The 16,788-nt window shown below is 37.0% G+C and overlaps 1 protein-coding gene across 4 annotated transcripts in view; it reads left to right on the forward strand.

Moving 5' to 3' along the window:
- The window catches only part of LGR5 (leucine rich repeat containing G protein-coupled receptor 5), a 115,283-nt gene that overhangs the window by 42,107 nt on the left and 56,388 nt on the right, over positions 1-16,788 (forward strand). For all 4 annotated transcript variants that reach the window (XM_088800763.1, XM_088800761.1, XM_088800762.1 and 1 more), the window contains exon 2: positions 13,333-13,404. In XM_088800763.1, the coding sequence (XP_088656889.1) occupies positions 13,333-13,404 (72 nt within the window). The remainder of the gene's footprint in view (positions 1-13,332; positions 13,405-16,788) is intronic.

The following is a 16,788-nucleotide window of genomic DNA, read 5'->3' on the forward strand; positions in this document are numbered from 1 at the left end:
GTGCTTTGTAAACTGTAAAGTTCTAGGCCCCCCAAAATGGAGGTCTTTGTTGTTAAAAGAAAAAAGGAAGTCCAACATAAAATGCTAGCTCTTTCATCCTTTAGGAAAAACGTTAAGATAACTCCAGAGGGACCAGGAAGGGGGAATGAATGAAGGCAGAGAGAACCATTAAAAGCCCATTGCAGTTGGTTGACCTCCCCCTCCCAGATAAGTGGGAGCCCAGAATTTCAACTGGAATTCTGGAATGGGGGGACACCACAAAAGATGGCGCCCAAAGGCTAAGTGGAAATAGAGTTGATGGTCAAGAGAGGGGGTCTGAATAGGGTCACTCCAAATGGGCTGGCCAAGAGGTAAGAGCAGCCAGAAATGCCACAAAGGCATAAACAGGCTCAGAACGAAATAAGTCAGACAGAAAAAGCAGAGAACCATGTGATTTCACCGATATGTGGTATATAAACCAAAAGCAACAAAAAAACAAGACAAACAAATGAGAAACAGAAACTCATAGACACAGACAATGGTTTGGTAGTTGCCAGAGGGTAAGGGGGGTGGGGGGTGAGGGGTGGGAGATGAGGGTAAGGGGGATCGAATATATGGTGATGGAAGGAGAACTGACTCTGGGTGATGAACACACAATGGGATTTATAGATGATGTACTACAGAATTGTACACCTGAAATCTATGTAATTTTACTAACAATTGTCACCCCAATAAATTTAATAAAATTTAAAAAAAAAAACAGGCTCAGAAAAGTGGAGAGACTTGCCCTGAGGCACCTCCTTACATGCATTGTACTTCTAAGGAGTGAAAAAGGTCAAGCAAATATTAAGACCTAAATTTAAGCTATGGCAGCAAAAAATGGAAATTAAAACATGGATTCCAATATGTAGTATCGCTGCAAAGGGGCTGATCCCATACGCTGTGGAGTCAGATGGACCAGGTTCAGACCCTGGCTCTGCCACTTACTGCTAGTGTCACTCTGGGAAGGCTAAAGTTCTACGTGCCTCTGCTTCTTCATCTATAAAATGTGCTATTATATGAAGATTCATGTGTGTGTGTGTGTGTGTGTGTGTGTGTGTGTGTGTGTGTGTGGTGTGTGTGTATGTAAGTTATTATTATTTGGCACCGATAAAGGTTAGTTATTATTATTCCAGAAACATAATCAATAGGACTAATGACCATTTAGAGGACAGTGGAGATGAATGATAGGATGATATTTAAAAAAAAAAAAAGGAAACCTAAAGTTTCCAGCTTGAGGGAATGCGAATGCATTAATCACGATGAAGAAATACAAAGGGAAAAGCTGATCTGCGGAAAAGGGAGAAAACAATGAGTACAACTTGAAATGTGTTGCCTTTTAGGTGACTGGTCGATTAACCACATGGAGAAGTTAAAAAACAGAGCTGTTAGAAATACAGATCTGTGGCACAGGATCAAGTTCAAGGCTAGAAATTGTTCACAGAGAATAGAGAAAGGCAGAAGACCTAGAACCTTACGGTATTCCTAGCTACTTAAACTTTTCTGATGATTTTTAGGAATTGCATTAGTCCTTTAGAATATAGAAAGCACTATCTATCTTGGGGGGGGGAATTGGTTCCAAATTGGTTGAAAGCTTTTGAAATATTAAGAAATATTACTAAATAATCAAAGACCTATGCATTTGATGACGATGATGATGATATTAGTTCTTAAATCTGCTTTCCCACATCATTGCCAGCCTCGGTGAGTCTACCTCCCACTGGTAACTTGCTGCTACAGGTTTCAAAACAAAACAAAACGAAAAAAACTACCAAGATTGCCCAAATGAAGACTATTTCTCTTCTGATTGGGACCTAGTTCTCTGAGAAAAGTGTATAAACATTCAGGATTGACTTTGTGGGTTTCTGATTCTGACTGTTCAAAAGGGTTTGGTTTGTTATAGTAATTTTTTTCTTTGTTTGTTTTTGTTTTGTTTTGTTGCCTGCTTGCTTATTTCTCTATTTTGGGGTATGCTCTAAGTACATGAGGTTTTTAGATATGCGATCTCCCCACAAATAACCTCTGCCTCTTCTCTTGTTATTGACATAATATAAATAAGGCAGCTGAATGCCCAGTCACATTAACTATTTCCATCTAGGAGATTAGAATGATAATGTAAATTTTTTCAAATGAGTTTGCTTTGAGGCTCTGTCTTTTCAAAGCTTCCATTCAAAAATAAACATTAATAAAGTAAAGGGACCAATAGTACATAAGCTAGCTATCTCTAAAGATTTTTTAAATTATTCTGTAATTTTAGAAAGATTTTTCAAGATAACCATGAACATCAATAAGTTAGTAATTCTCTACAGTTGGTAGAGAATTATTCTGTAATTCTCCATCTGTATAGGTAACACTTTCATTTTGTGAAAACATTAGGAGACTCTGTTATAATAAAGATGATAGCAAAATATGTAGTATTTACAATGTACCAGGTACTACTTTTAGTACTTTACATATATTAGTTAATTTATTTCTTACAACAATTCTATAAAGCAGATACTTTTATTATCATCTCCATTTCACAGTTTAGGTAACTGACGCACAGAGATGTTAAATAACTTGCTGAAGGTTTTCAGCTCAGAAATAACAAAGCCAGGATTTGAACTAAGGCTGAATAGCTCCAGAATACACTATCAGCTATTTTAAAGAATACCTTTGAAACCTCGGGAAGAATAATGATATGAGGAGAAGAATGAGGATATTATTAGCTTGTTCTTTATATGTTAATGTATGGCTTCACCAGTTACAAGTAAGTTTTACTTTAAATTTGAAGGTCATCAAGTAAGATAAAATATTCTCCTGAGACTTTGTAAAAAAGGGTATCCTGATGGCCAAAAGTCACATGAAAAGACACTCAACTCTCTTAGACATAAGGAAAATGCACATTAAAAGCACAATGAGATACCATTGTACATTTAGTCAAAATGACTAATATTTAAAAGAAAAATAATACCAATTTTGGTGATAACAAATGGAAACAATTGGATGTAAAACAATTGGATTCTGATACACTACTGGTGGGAGTATGAACCAACATAACCACTTTAGAAAACTATTTGGCAGGATTCTAATAGTAAAGCTTACTGTATATGCACCCAGGCCCAGCAATCACACTCCTAGAGATATACCCAACAGAAATGCATACATAGATATGCTCAACAAAAGACATATTTAAGAATGCTTGGGGGTGGCTGGTTAGCTCAGATGGTTAGCGCCCAGTGCTCTTAACAACAAGGTTGCCGGTTCGATCCCCATATGAGCCACTGTGAGCTGCGCCCTCCACAACTAGATTGAAACAACTACTTGACTTGGAGCTGATGGGTCCTGGAGAAAACACACTTAAATAAATAAAAGTTTTTAAAAAATGCTTCTAGCAGCACTATTATAATAGTCACAAACTGCAGCGAACCTAAATATTCAGTGCAACAGTTGAGTGGATCAATAAATTGTGGTTTAATAATAAAATGAAATAATATATTGCATTGAGAAGAAATAAAGTATTGTACATGCACTACACGGATCAGTCTCATAAACATAATGCTCTGTGTTACTAAGTGAAAGAAGCCAATCTGAAAAGGTTATGTACTGTATGATTCCAAGTATATAGTATATAACATTCCGGAAAAGGCAAAACTACAGACACAGTAAAAAGTTCAGTTATTCCTGGGGGTGGTGGAGGTGGAGGGAAGAAGAGGGACGAATAGGTAGAGCACAGGAGTTTTAGGGTAGTGCTCTGCTCTGTGTGACACCGTAATAGTGGATACATGTCAATATACATTTGTACAAACCCACAGAATGTACAACACCAAGAGTGAACCCTAATGTAAACTACAGACTTTGGGTGATTATGATGTGTCAGTAGGTTCATCAGTTGTAACAAATGTCCCATTCTGGTGGGCGACATTGATAATGGGGGAGGCTGTGTATGTGTGGGGGAAAGGAGTATCTGGGAAATCTCTGTAGCTTCCTGTTGATTTTGCTGTGGACCTAAAACTGCTCAAAAAATAAAACCTTACGAAAAAACAACTATGCATTATATGATTCCATTTATAGAAAGAACAAAAACAAACAAAACTAATGTATAGTATTAGAAGTGAACAGACTGGTTCCTTTTGCAGGTCGTCATGAATGGCAGAGAACATGAGGGGGTTTTGAAGGTGGTAACTATATTCTATTTCTTAATTTATGCTGATTCACACTGAAAATTCATTAGGCTAGACAGTCAGGATTTGTTTCCATATACGTTATACTTCAGTAAAAAAATATTTTTCAAAGATACGTTGTTTTGGAATTAAAAACAACAACATGAGAAAAGTATCTGGAAATAACATTATTCATATTATCATAAAATGCTACTCAAGCCTGCACCTTTCCTTTTGAAGTTCACGGCTTATCTCTAGAAGCATATTTGAAAAGTGATCAATTAAAAAGTGCTGGAATGGCTCCAGCCTGGATCCATTGTTAACAAAGGTATCTGGCAGAAAGCTAAATGCTACTGGATCTCCCAAGACAGATTTTAAATGATTGTACTTAGAAGAAATAGAAATTGTACTGTGCTAAAGAAGAAAATATTTGTCTTCAACTATGGCAGAGATCAAAGACCATTTTTTTGTTTTGTTTTCTTAATTTGTTTAATAGTCACACTATAAGAAATGGCCTCTTTGTTCACTGACTCATGTACCAAGTCTCAAATATAGACAATATGGCTGCATTTTAAGATGGTGGACTAAATACCTACTGCCCTCATCCTTCCCACAACAAATCCTTAGAAATGATAGGAAAGATATTTTAGCAGGAACAAGAAAAGAAAAGGAAAAGGAGAAGGAAAGAACAGGAAAGAGGAAGAAGAAGAAAAAGAAGGAGGAAGAGGAAAAGGAGGGAAGAGAGGATGGGGGGAGGAGAGGAGAAGTAGGATAAACAGTAGCAGCAGCATAGAGGTGCTTGAGCACGGGGGTAGGAGGGGACCTTTCAATGGAAGAGAATCTTTGAGGGATCCCTAAGACAGAAAGTAAATAGAATCGACTAAAAAGAGAAACCACCACCCTCATTGTGAGGAAAAATCATGGTGGAAGGTGGACACAACACAAAGTGGGTTTTGTTTTTCAAAGTGTTTTATACCAGAAGGGTTACAGACCTCACACTTAGGAACAGTGTAGCCATTTGAGGTGAAACATGATCTTTTTTTTTTTTTATGGATTGGGTAAGGTCATCTGCTCACTCATAGGAAGGAGGCAGTAGAGAGGGTTCAGTTCCACATTCACTGAGTAACTTCTATGTGGCGAGACTTGGCTAGACACTAGAAGTACTATAATGAAAAAAATGGCTACTGATCATGAGAAGTTACAGCCTGCTGTGAGAGAGAAACACACAAAGGTATCATTTCAATATGATGTTATTAAATGTGTAGGGTGATACGGGAGGACAGAGAGCAAATCACTTACACTAAAGTTAGAGTTTTGAGAAGGTTTCCTAGAGGAGATGACAGCCTACATAAGAATCAATATGCCAGGTGGTAAAGGGTTGGTGTGTTACACAGTGGAGGTTGTATGTAATATTAACAAATGTGGATTTCATTTGGAGAGCAATTGAAAGGTTTTAAGTAGGGTGGTGATTTTGACTAATTCTGCATTGTTGGATAGATTGTTCTGGTTGCCATTTTGAAGGTGGGCCTAAAAGGATAAGACTAGTAGCACGCACCAAGGGTTAGGAGGCAATGTCAGGAGACCAGGTCAGAGATGGTGTGGGCCATGCGTCAGAGTAAGGAGGGAGAAAAGGGGATAAGTAGAGGTGATGAAAGAAGGGAAGAAGGTTTGGACAAAATCCAAGATTTGGGCTTTTGTGACAAGAAAATGGTTGTGGCATTAACTAGAAACTGGCTCTACAGAAAAACAAACAAGTTTGGAAAAGAAAATAATTACCTCCATTTTGGACATGGTACATTCCTGTAAGATTGCTAAGTGGACATATCTGGAACGAAATTAGATATATGATTCTGAAATTTAGGAGAGAGATTAAGACCAAGAATATGTATTTGAAGGTTATGGGCATCGAAGTGACACTTAAACCCATGTGAGTAAATAATTGCCTCCAAGAAGAAAGGGTAGAGATTAAAGAGCTAACTAGGCCAAGGGGCCAACTCCAGAGAACACTAAAATTTATGGAGTAGATAGAAAAAAATTCCACAAAGAAGTCTATAAAGTAGAAAGGTTGGAAAAGTATGGACAGAATCCTGTGAGAATGATGACTTGGAAACAATACAGAGTTTCCAGAAAGAGCACATCTAACACAAGAGAGAAGCCTAGTAAGACATGTGCTCATTAGTTTGATGGTATAGAGGGTGCTATTTCTTTGGCAAGAGCAGTTTCATTGGAGTGTAGGGGTGGAAGCCTGTGTGTTGTGCCTGGAACAGGAATGAGAACTGGAGACTACACCTATAGACTAGAAACAACCCCAAAGGGAATGAGAAAGATTGGGTAGCAGGTAAAGGAAGACATAGGATTGAAAGACCCTGTTTTCCTTTTGTTTTAGTAGTGGCAAAGACTTGACTATGTTTATACATTGAAAAGGAAGAAGAAGAGGTAAAAAAAAAAGGGGGGGGGGGTACAGGAAATAGAAGGAATTAGTCACGGAATAATGTGCTGTAGCATCCTAGAGGAGATGGGACCCAGGAGCAAGTTTCAGCAAGGAGAAAAGTATGGATATAGTAAGTAAGGGACAAAAGAGAACAAGAATTTGGCCTATTTCATGTGTGGTGGTCTAAAGAATTCCAGTTATTTCAATGAAGTAAGATGTAAGGTGTCCCATAATGGGAGTAGTTGTTGATTAAGAGGTTTGAGGCAAGTGGTAAAGGTTGGCAACAGTCCCTGTGGGAGTAAAGTGAGCAATAACAAATAACAGGATTGTGCGGCAATGTTGAGAACCAACAAAGACTATGAATTTATAGTCACTAATCTGCACATTTGTGAGTTTTTATTTTCTAGTATCACTCAGTACCCTGGGATAGTAACAGAGAAGATGAATTATGGTGTTTTTCCAGAGCTGGGGTTTTGCCAAGAGAGTGAAACAGGAGACAGGGGCTGGGGAGCTGAGGGTGTTGGTGAAATAGTGATCCAGTTGATCAATACATGATCTAAGGTAGATTCTTAGGCTAAAACAAGCTTTGATACTGGAAGTATCAAAGGCCTAGAGGTTGAAATAGAGAACAACTAAGCTGGAAAGATAAGAGGTTGTATCAGAAACACAAGCTAGATCTGTTAAGCTAGATGTTGAATGGGGAAAGGGAAGCAGGAGAGCACAGGAGTAGTTTGGAAACAAGGAGGCTAATAAATTCTAGAAAAAGAGAATCACATGTGTAAAGGTGATGCAAAGGGGAACAGCAAGAATTTCAGTGTAACTGGAGCATACCTTGCCCAGAGAAGAGCAGCATAAAATCAAGGTGGGAACAGACATTAGGCCAGATTGTGAAGAGCCTAAGATGTTTGGGCAGAAGAGACCTGGAACCAGCAAATGTTCTCAGACAGGGGAGCCCCAAATAGCTACAGCTGAGCAGGTTGTGCCCTGCACTGAGGTTTTTCCATGGGGGCTGAACTCCAGGCCAAGCTCTGCGTATCACGCCATTCACCCCACTCTGTGACTGCTTCAGTGGGAGAAAGAGGATCTTTTCTGTAATTCACCACACCCCCCCAGAGGAGGAGCTCTTTTCCAAATCATCCACCTGAGGACATGCCTTTTCTATTGACTAACAATGACTCTGAGTGGAGTGACAATCAGATGAACTTTTCAGGGCAATCTCTTTGGCCATGGTGAAGATGGCCTAGAATGAGGAGACATTGTAAGCGTGGAGAGCAGAACAGTTACCACATAACAAGGACCTGACCAAATGCAGCAGTCAAGAAAAAAGAAGATATGCCAGACGCAGAAGCAAGCTCTAATAGAATTAACACTGGGCATCTTATGGATGCAGGGATGGCAGGAAAGGGAAAAGCCGAAGATGACTTGGATTCATTCTCCACTGTGTTCCAAGACCTGCCCACAATTAATGCTCAATTAATATTTTTCAAATGAAGGAAACATAACAGAGCTACAAGCAACAAAAATATATTTCAAAAGAAAGATACTGTCTGCTTGGATAGAACTCTCTACTCATAGAAAGCAGTACCTTCAATTATCCTAAGCCTCCTAAAGTTTGAGTGATTTATAGAACTCAGAGCACTCATCTAGAAATTTAGAGTTTGCTCTAGTGCAGTGGTTCTCAGCCTTGGCTCAACATTCAAATTACCCGAGAAGCTTTTCAAAATCACAAGACCCATACTGGACAAATTAATTCAGAAACTCTGGGGGTGGTATCCAGGCATTAATATTTTTTAAAACTCCTGAGGTGATTCCAGTAGAACTTTGTGACCCCTGTTCTAGATTACTAGATGTGATCACGAACACAGCTCAGACAAGAGCAGGGTGAGACAAGACAGAAAGGTTTAACATATTTGAACATCTTAGCACAATGAATCATCCATTTTTTAATTAAAATTCATTGGGGTGGCAATGGTTAATAAAATTACATAGGTTTCAAGTGTACAATTCTGTAATACATCATCTATATATCACGTTGTGTGTTCACCACCCAGAGTCAGTTCTTTTATCACCATATGTTTGACCTCATTTACCCTCATCTACCACCCCACGCCCCCCTTACCCTGTGGTAATCAATGAACTATTGTCTGTGTCTATGAGTTTTTCTTTCTTTATTTGTTTGTCTTGTTCCTTTATTGCTTTCAGTTTTATATCCCACATATCAGTGAAATCATATGGTTCTCGACTTTTTCTGTGTGAATTATTTTGCTTAGCATAATAATCTCAAGATCCATCCATGTTGTCAGAAATGGCACTAGTTCATCTTTTCTTATGGCAAAATAGTATTCCATTGTGTATATATATACCACAGCTTGTTTATTCAATCATCTATCAAAGGGCACTTTGGTTGTTTCCGTGTCTTGGCCACCATAAATAAAGCTGCAATGAACATCGGAGCACATATCTTTATGGATAAAGGTTTTCAGATTTTTTGGGGGTATATACCGAGAAGAGGGATTGCTGTGTCATATGGTACTACTATTCCTAGTTTTTTGAGGAACTGCCTTCCATAGCACACTGCCTTCCATAGCAGCTGCCCCAATCTGCATTCCCACCAACAGTGTATGAGGGTTCCTTTTTCTCCACAGCCTCTCCAACACTTACTATTTGTCTTGTTGATGACAGCCATTCTAACCGGAGGTGATATCTCATTGTGGTTTTTATTTGCATATCTCTGATCATTAGTAATGTTGAGCATCTTTTCTTATGTCTATTGGCCATCTGTATGTCATCTTTGGAGAAACGTCTATTCAGATCCTCTGCCCACTTTTTAATAGGATTGTTTGTATTTTTGTTGTTGAGTTGTGTGAGTTCCTGATATATTTTGGATATTAGCCCTTTAAGGGAGGTGTTGTTTGCAAATATCTTCTCCATTCGGTTGGGTGCCTCTTTATTTTGTCCATGGTTTCTTTTGCTGTGCAGAAGCTTTTTAATTTAATGTAGTCCCAAACATTTATTTTAGCTTTTACTTCCCTTGCCTTTGAGGTTAAATTCATAAAATCGTCTTTGAACCCAAGGTCCATAAGTGTAGTACCTACGTTTTCTTCCATACAGTTTATTGTTTCAGGTCTTATGTTTAGGTCTTTTATCCATTTTCATTTAATTGTGGTACATGGTGACAGATAGCAATCTAGTTTCATTCTTTTGCACGTGGCTTTCCAATTCTTCCAGCACCATTTATTGAAGAGGCTGTCTTTTCTCCATTGTATGGTGTTTTTTTTTGGCTCCTTTAATGAGATCCTTTTACCTAGTGACCAGTTCTTCAAAATTAATTCCAACATCTTGGCAAAAGATGAAATAATTAAAGAAATCCATTACATTGCTTCACTGACTTTGGGAAACTGAATCATGGACACAATGTAGTGCAAAATGCGGCCAGTTTTAAAATAATAGTTTAAAAAGTAAGTAACGGACAGACTTGGAAATTATTTTAAGCCCCCTCATTTGCTGCTAAGGGTATACATATTTCGGGTGTCAGAAACATAAATACTATTTTTAAAGATAGTAAATGAAAAGTAAATGAAAAATGAAAGTAAAAGTTTAAAAATAATGTAAGAGTCAGAATGAGGATATTTTTGTACAGAATAGAAAGGTTGTTCTCATTCTACCATTTTTGACACAAAGTTGAGTTAAATTACTCAAGTAATTTAAGCCTTGCCCTTTTTCACATGATGGCAAGATGTGCCTTGCTAATCCAAGAGGGGTCCAAGGACCCATCCCAGCCATGGCTGTATTTTTACGGATCCACAGCGGATAAGAATTTGAGAATAGTAATTGAATAATCTCTGTCGAATCACATAAGAAAATATTGAGGCTTCTATTTTGTATATCTTTGTGTTTTTGTGTCACTTTTCTATAATTAAGTTTTATTAGATTTTACAAAAATATAAGTCCACCACAAATTAGACATTTTTAAAAATTGGTCTTTCACCGTGGATCCTTTGGGAAGCACTGAGCTAGAGGACCACTATTATATTTGCACATCGATGCAAAAGGTGCACACAGAAAGAAAAAAGTCAATGCCAACCAATCGATTTTCACTTTATCCACTCTGAATTTATACTTTAAAGTCCTATTTCATTTTACCTTACATTATTGTTATTAAAAGTTATTTTCGGCTATAGGTTTATATGCTTCACTGGGAGCTCTTTTAAAGAAAACAACCTGTATTAACAATTGTCACCCCAATAAATTTAATAAAATAAAATTTAAAAAAAAAGAAAGAAAATAGGTGATAAGGTTTTGGTTTAGTGGTACTAGCTCATTTTCTAAGACGAACCACAATGTCAGGTAACATGGAGAAGTTATTAATTCCTATTGGATAAAGGAGGCACTCTCCTTTTTAAGAAGAAAATTAAGTCACTTCCTTCAGATTGGAAACAGCTAATCATAGGGTTTCAAATTATGAATGCAGAGACACCCTTCTTTATGAAGAAGTCTGCACAGGGAGGTTAAATGTCCCAAAATCATGCAGCTAGTGAATGGGGAGGCCCAGATTCAGACCCGAGACACTTGACTTGAACAATGCCTGCACTCTTTCTGCTGCTCCACCACAAAAAGTGCTCCAGTGGGAACCCTGAGAGTGAATACTTATAGATGCTTCACTTCCAGGTACCTAAAATAGGGTCATAAATATTAAAATAACGTGGAGTGCTTATGAATCTCCTTAATACGTACATTTCTTTGTTCTAGTTAGAGCTTTCTGCACATAGACAAGATTAATGCTTGTCCCAAACTGATTTGCACATCACACAGAGAAATATCAGAGGAGAGGGAAGTCGGTGCTCTACACGCCAGCTGTCTTGATGCTGAGACTGGTTTGATCGAGGTTAGCAATAAACACAATCCAAAAGAAACCACCTGGATCCTTTTAGGAAAAAAGCGGGCTATCAATTAAAAAATAAATGACTATCTCTGAGAAACATCAAGTCTTGGTAGAGATTATATAGTCACTGTGAAAAATCCAGAAACTGCATTGATTAGTTTAATACATGTCTGTTCAGTGAACTAAACAACTTTGCCACTTCAGAGAAATGTCTGCCATAAAAAGTTGAAACTGCTGATCAATTATGTGGCTCTCTTATCTAGACAATGCCAAAAAAAACTAAATTATTAAGGTATAGACTATAGAAATTTTTCACTCTGTAATTGTGGCATTCTTTAGTTTTAGCTTGAGAACATAGCATTTAATTCAGCTATATCATTGTTCATTAACATATTAAAATTAATAATTCTGCATTTTTTACTATAGCCTACAACATTTAGCAAAATATCTTATCTTCCTTGTACATGCTAGTGACTTTTTATAGGCAGAGAGTGAGTAAGTCCTCAATTCTTAGCATTACTGATCAAAAGTTAATATTTGATAAAGGAACCAAGCTGTGATACTGAAATCAGTTGGTTAGGTGCAATGGATGTGGCCACTTCAACAACACAAATAATCCAGAATTTTTAAACAGCTCATGGATGAAATAGGTGAAGGTGGTCAAAAGGTACAAACTTCCAGTTACAAGATAAATAAGTCCTGGGGATATAATGTACAGCATGCTGACTGTACTGTGTTGTATTAACAATACTGTATTGTGTATTTAAAAGTTGCTATGAAACTATATGTATAGTGATGGATGTTAACTAAACTTATTGCGCTAAATATATATATATATATAATCATTATATTGTACACCTAAAACTAATATAATTATATGTCAATTAATTTTTTAAAAGAATAAATAAGACACTCATCATGTTATCTCGAGATAAATTTTAAGTATGTAGACCTGGTCTAGGACTATAAATGGAAAAGGCATTAGTTCTGGATCTTCGTGTTCAAGTCATTTTTCAGTCTTCAGCTGACTGTTATATAATGTCTTAGTTGGTCTTGATTAGAATTCATCTAGCAGTCGGTCTTTTGGACTCTGAGATACAGATGGCATATACCAGTGACGCTGTAGGATTATGTGGGAGACAGTAAAGAAATAGAAAAGTAAAAACAGAATAAAATCTAATTACACGGAGTTTCGCTTAAAACAAAAATTGATTGAGTTCTACCCAAAGTGGTTTGTTGTTTCCTGTGCCAGGAACTACTGTGCAGACCCAGCAGGAAGTGTGCTACAGAGCAAGATCACATTACACCCTTGTTTTATGGTTCATTTCACTTATTTAATGCAATTCGAGAACCTGTAAAAGGAACATGTTAGAAGGAGGGAATAGGCTTTCTGTCTTGTTTTGTTTTGTTTTTTTTTAAGTTTCTTTGAATCAAAACATTTGTTTTTACAAGGTGCTTATAGTCCCAGAGAAACTCGACTTCCAGAGTTGCATGGGGAAGACATTTCCCTTTGTCACAAAATTGAAAGACACAAAGTTGAATTATGTCTTTCCTTTGCTGTCCTACTCACATCATTTTAAACACGAAGAATTACAACCAGGTCTATGAATGGTCTCAGTCATTTTGAATCCATATACGCTCCTCCTAGGCTCTCTGACATGATAGAGAGCCTATGATGGACGGGGAGTGGGGTGGCAGGAAACGAATATATTTAAGATGCAAAATAGCGATTCATGTGTCAAGTAAAAGAATGAGTTCATTTGGCTCAAGATCTTGCTTGAAAATGTGTGAATTGAACAGCTGGATTTCCTTGTGGTGGCATACGCCGCTCCTCACATGCTGTCTGTTTTCCTCTCCAGAGACCTCAGTATGAACAACATCAGTCAGCTGCCCCCAAGTCCTCTGCACACTCTCCGCTTCCTAGAGGAGCTGTAAGTATCAATGCAGTTGTGATGCGTCCACTCAACACAGGACACATTCTTGTGTTTGTCTCTCATACTTACTGTGGGAACCAGATAAAACAAGGCAGAGAAGCTGTCAGCACCAACGATGTTGGCACATGAGGAAGCACTTAGTTGGGGGGGAGGGGGGAGAATTGCTTATGATTCTGGAAATCAACTTATAAAAGACTTTACCATGAGGCTACAACATTCTAAGGTGAGACTGAGCCAAACAAATTAAAATGTTAAAACAAAGACTGTTTAAAAGAGCTGGATGGCTCTTTGGAAATAGTTAAGCAGCAGGATATTAAAAAGTTTGAATACTGGTTCATGTTTATTAAAATAGCAAGTAAAGCTATAATCAAAACCAAAGAGTGCTGCGTGGTTCGGCTTGTGACAGGAAGAATCAAGTCCACATTTCATAGCACCAAAACTTCTTATCCTCATCACCTTTCATTACTGTTTTCCTCCTTTTAAATTTAGCTTCCTTCAAGGCTTGAACAGAAAAACATGAAATCCTCAGAGGACTTAAAACTGGGTTCTCCCAAACCCACTGTAAAAAATAATAAAAAAGGAGGAAGCTAAAATTAGTTAATGATACACAGGGGCATCTTAAAGAAGTCTAGTGATCACTTTCCAGAAGATGAAAAAGAACGATACAAACCCAAACTCTGTGCTTAGCAATTCATTTGATCCTCTGACCCTTTTGAGTGATGGGGACTAAGGAAGTGATGCACCATCACAGTTCTCATGAAGAAAGTTTGGCACCGTCAGTTGGGTAAACCCTCTGACTGTTAGGGATTTGTTTCAGCAATGACCTCTTTTGAAAATACTTCCTTTGTACATCCTAAAATCAGGGTCCAATCTGGAGAATAATTTAAGTTGTTGATGCACCACACAACCCAGCATGGGAGGTAGAAATAATGTTCCCTCGCAACCAAATTACACTACATCGATCTTTTCTTTTCAAGAAGAGGATAATATTCTTGCATTTCTCCCCTTTGGAGTTTTATCTGCATTTACTTTTGAGGCATTATGTTTTTAACAAATGCTATTGTTTTAATACTGACATCAGCTAAACATGCCCATATTGTTATCAAGAGCTACGCTAGGGAAGCTTAGATTATTAGGCTGTACATGAAGTTTTTATCATTCAAGGGACAGATTTTCACTCTGGTTGTCCACAAGCTTCTTTTTCCTCTGGCCATTTTTCTCTTTTTTCTCTCTGGCCATTTTCATGACTAGAATTTAACCTTCTTTAGGGTTGGGACCATATCTGTCTTCATCATGGCTGGTATGTAATAAATAATAAACTCTTCATGAATGAACTAATGAGAAAGCAAAATCTTAAAAGGAGCTTCTTATACAAGTTAGCTGCCTTAGAAAAAAGTAACAGATTTAGTTGACATTAGCCAATATTTTTAAAGATTACTTTTAGTAAATTTCAAACACCAGGGTTATTTTCTTCTTTACATCCTTCTCACACCATACCATAATTAACATGCAATACTTAGTCCTGTTTACCCCCATATTTTTAAGACATGCATTTCCTGTTCTTTTCTCTTTAATTTCCTTATACCATGTTCCCCCGAAAATAAGACCTAGCCAGATCAGCTCTAATGCGTCTTTTGGAGCAAAAATTAATGTTAAGACCAGGTATTATATTATTATATTATATTATATTATATTATATTATATTATATTATATTATATTATATTATATTATATTATGTTATGTTATATTACATTATATTATATAAGACTGGGTCTTACATTAATTTTTGCTCCAAAAGACGCATTAGAGCTGATCTGGCTAGGTCTTATTTTCGGGGAAACATGGTAATATGTGATGGCAAACAGCTTTCATTCTCCCTCAACACACACCTCAACTTTATACCACAAACTGAATCAATAAATAATTCACATCCCTGAGAATTTTGTTTAATAGAGTTCCTCCCTCAGTGACCAAACTTACTCAAAATAATTCCTCTTTCTTCATACGGTGAATGGTAATTCAGTTTCCAAGGCCAGTTTTTCAAGAGATAATTGAGAAAAATCAGAAAGAAAAAAGAGGGGGAACTGCAATTTGAAAATGCTATTATTCTGAATTGTCTTATTTTTATATCTCTGGAAACCCCATCAAGTATCTTGACCATGGAATTATAGAATTTTAGAAATAAAGGACACCTTTTAGTCTATTCATTCCATTTTCTCATTCTGTTCCTGAATTCCCTCTGCTGAGCTGGCCGACTTGCTGAATTTAAAAGCGAGACTACTTTCCTATATATAATTCTGTGTTGCATCTAACTGATGTTTTGAAGACATTATTCATTTAGTGGCAAAAAAGGGATAGAAACTGGAAAAATGATTAACTCTGCTTAACCATTTTTTCCTTTTTTCATTCCTTTCTTCCCAAGGCTAAATTTATGGGGTTGTGTTTTTTAAAAGAAACGTTTAAGCAGCATTTTGATTATGCCTTTGTTATGTTGCTAATTGTCTCTATTAGACTTAGCTATGTTTTAAGTCTATATTCTCTTAGAGTATAAGATAGTAGAAATAACATATTATAATTATAATGACAACAATAATAGTTTACACTGTGCAAAATGTTTTGCCCATATTACCCCACCAAATCCTCTCAACAATCCTATAAAGGTAGATGTTATTATTTCCAGTCCACAGATTAAAAAAGAAGAAGAAAAACTGAAGTACAGAGAAACTAAGAAAGTTACCCAAGATAATGGAGTCAGAAAAGTGTCAGAGCTAAGATTAAAATCCATTTTCAAAGTTAGACTCAGAAAGTAGGAAGAAGGTCAAGAATTCTGTGTGGTTATTCTGTGTGGTGTATCTGTGCTTTTCTTTTCCCTGGCAGCACCTCGTACAGTGGTTTGCACAGTTGAATACTGTAAAGCTTTGTCGTAAGAATAGTGTGTATACGAGTGTGTCTGTGTATGTGTATACGAGGGGGAATAAAAAAGAGGGAGCGAGAGAGAAAGCAAGAAAGAGCTGTCTACCCAGCAGAGAGCAATTGGATACCAGGTTATTTGTTCACTATCATCATATATTGGCTATGAAAAAGGTATCATCAGAATTTTCAGTCTATTCATTCCATTTCACCAGTTTTCACCAGAATTTCACCAGTTTAACATTGCTTAACCATAATGTTTTTACATATACATACATGTACTTAAGCAGCATGTTTCATGTAGTATTCTACCTGCACTAACAAATGACCAACCATACAGCTACATACAGACATTTAGATATTTGTCATTGTGAGTGTGCGTATATTTTTTGTTATGACAATTAAGGCATTGTTCTAAAAGTATTCTTTCATTCAGTTTATTCAGCTCATCTTTGTTTTATCTCTTTGTC

The sequence above is a fragment of the Rhinolophus sinicus genome, chromosome 1 (genome assembly GCF_057876585.1).
Source record: "Rhinolophus sinicus isolate RSI-liver-muscle chromosome 1, RSI-T2T, whole genome shotgun sequence".
NCBI classification, from domain to species: domain Eukaryota; kingdom Metazoa; phylum Chordata; class Mammalia; order Chiroptera; family Rhinolophidae; genus Rhinolophus; species Rhinolophus sinicus.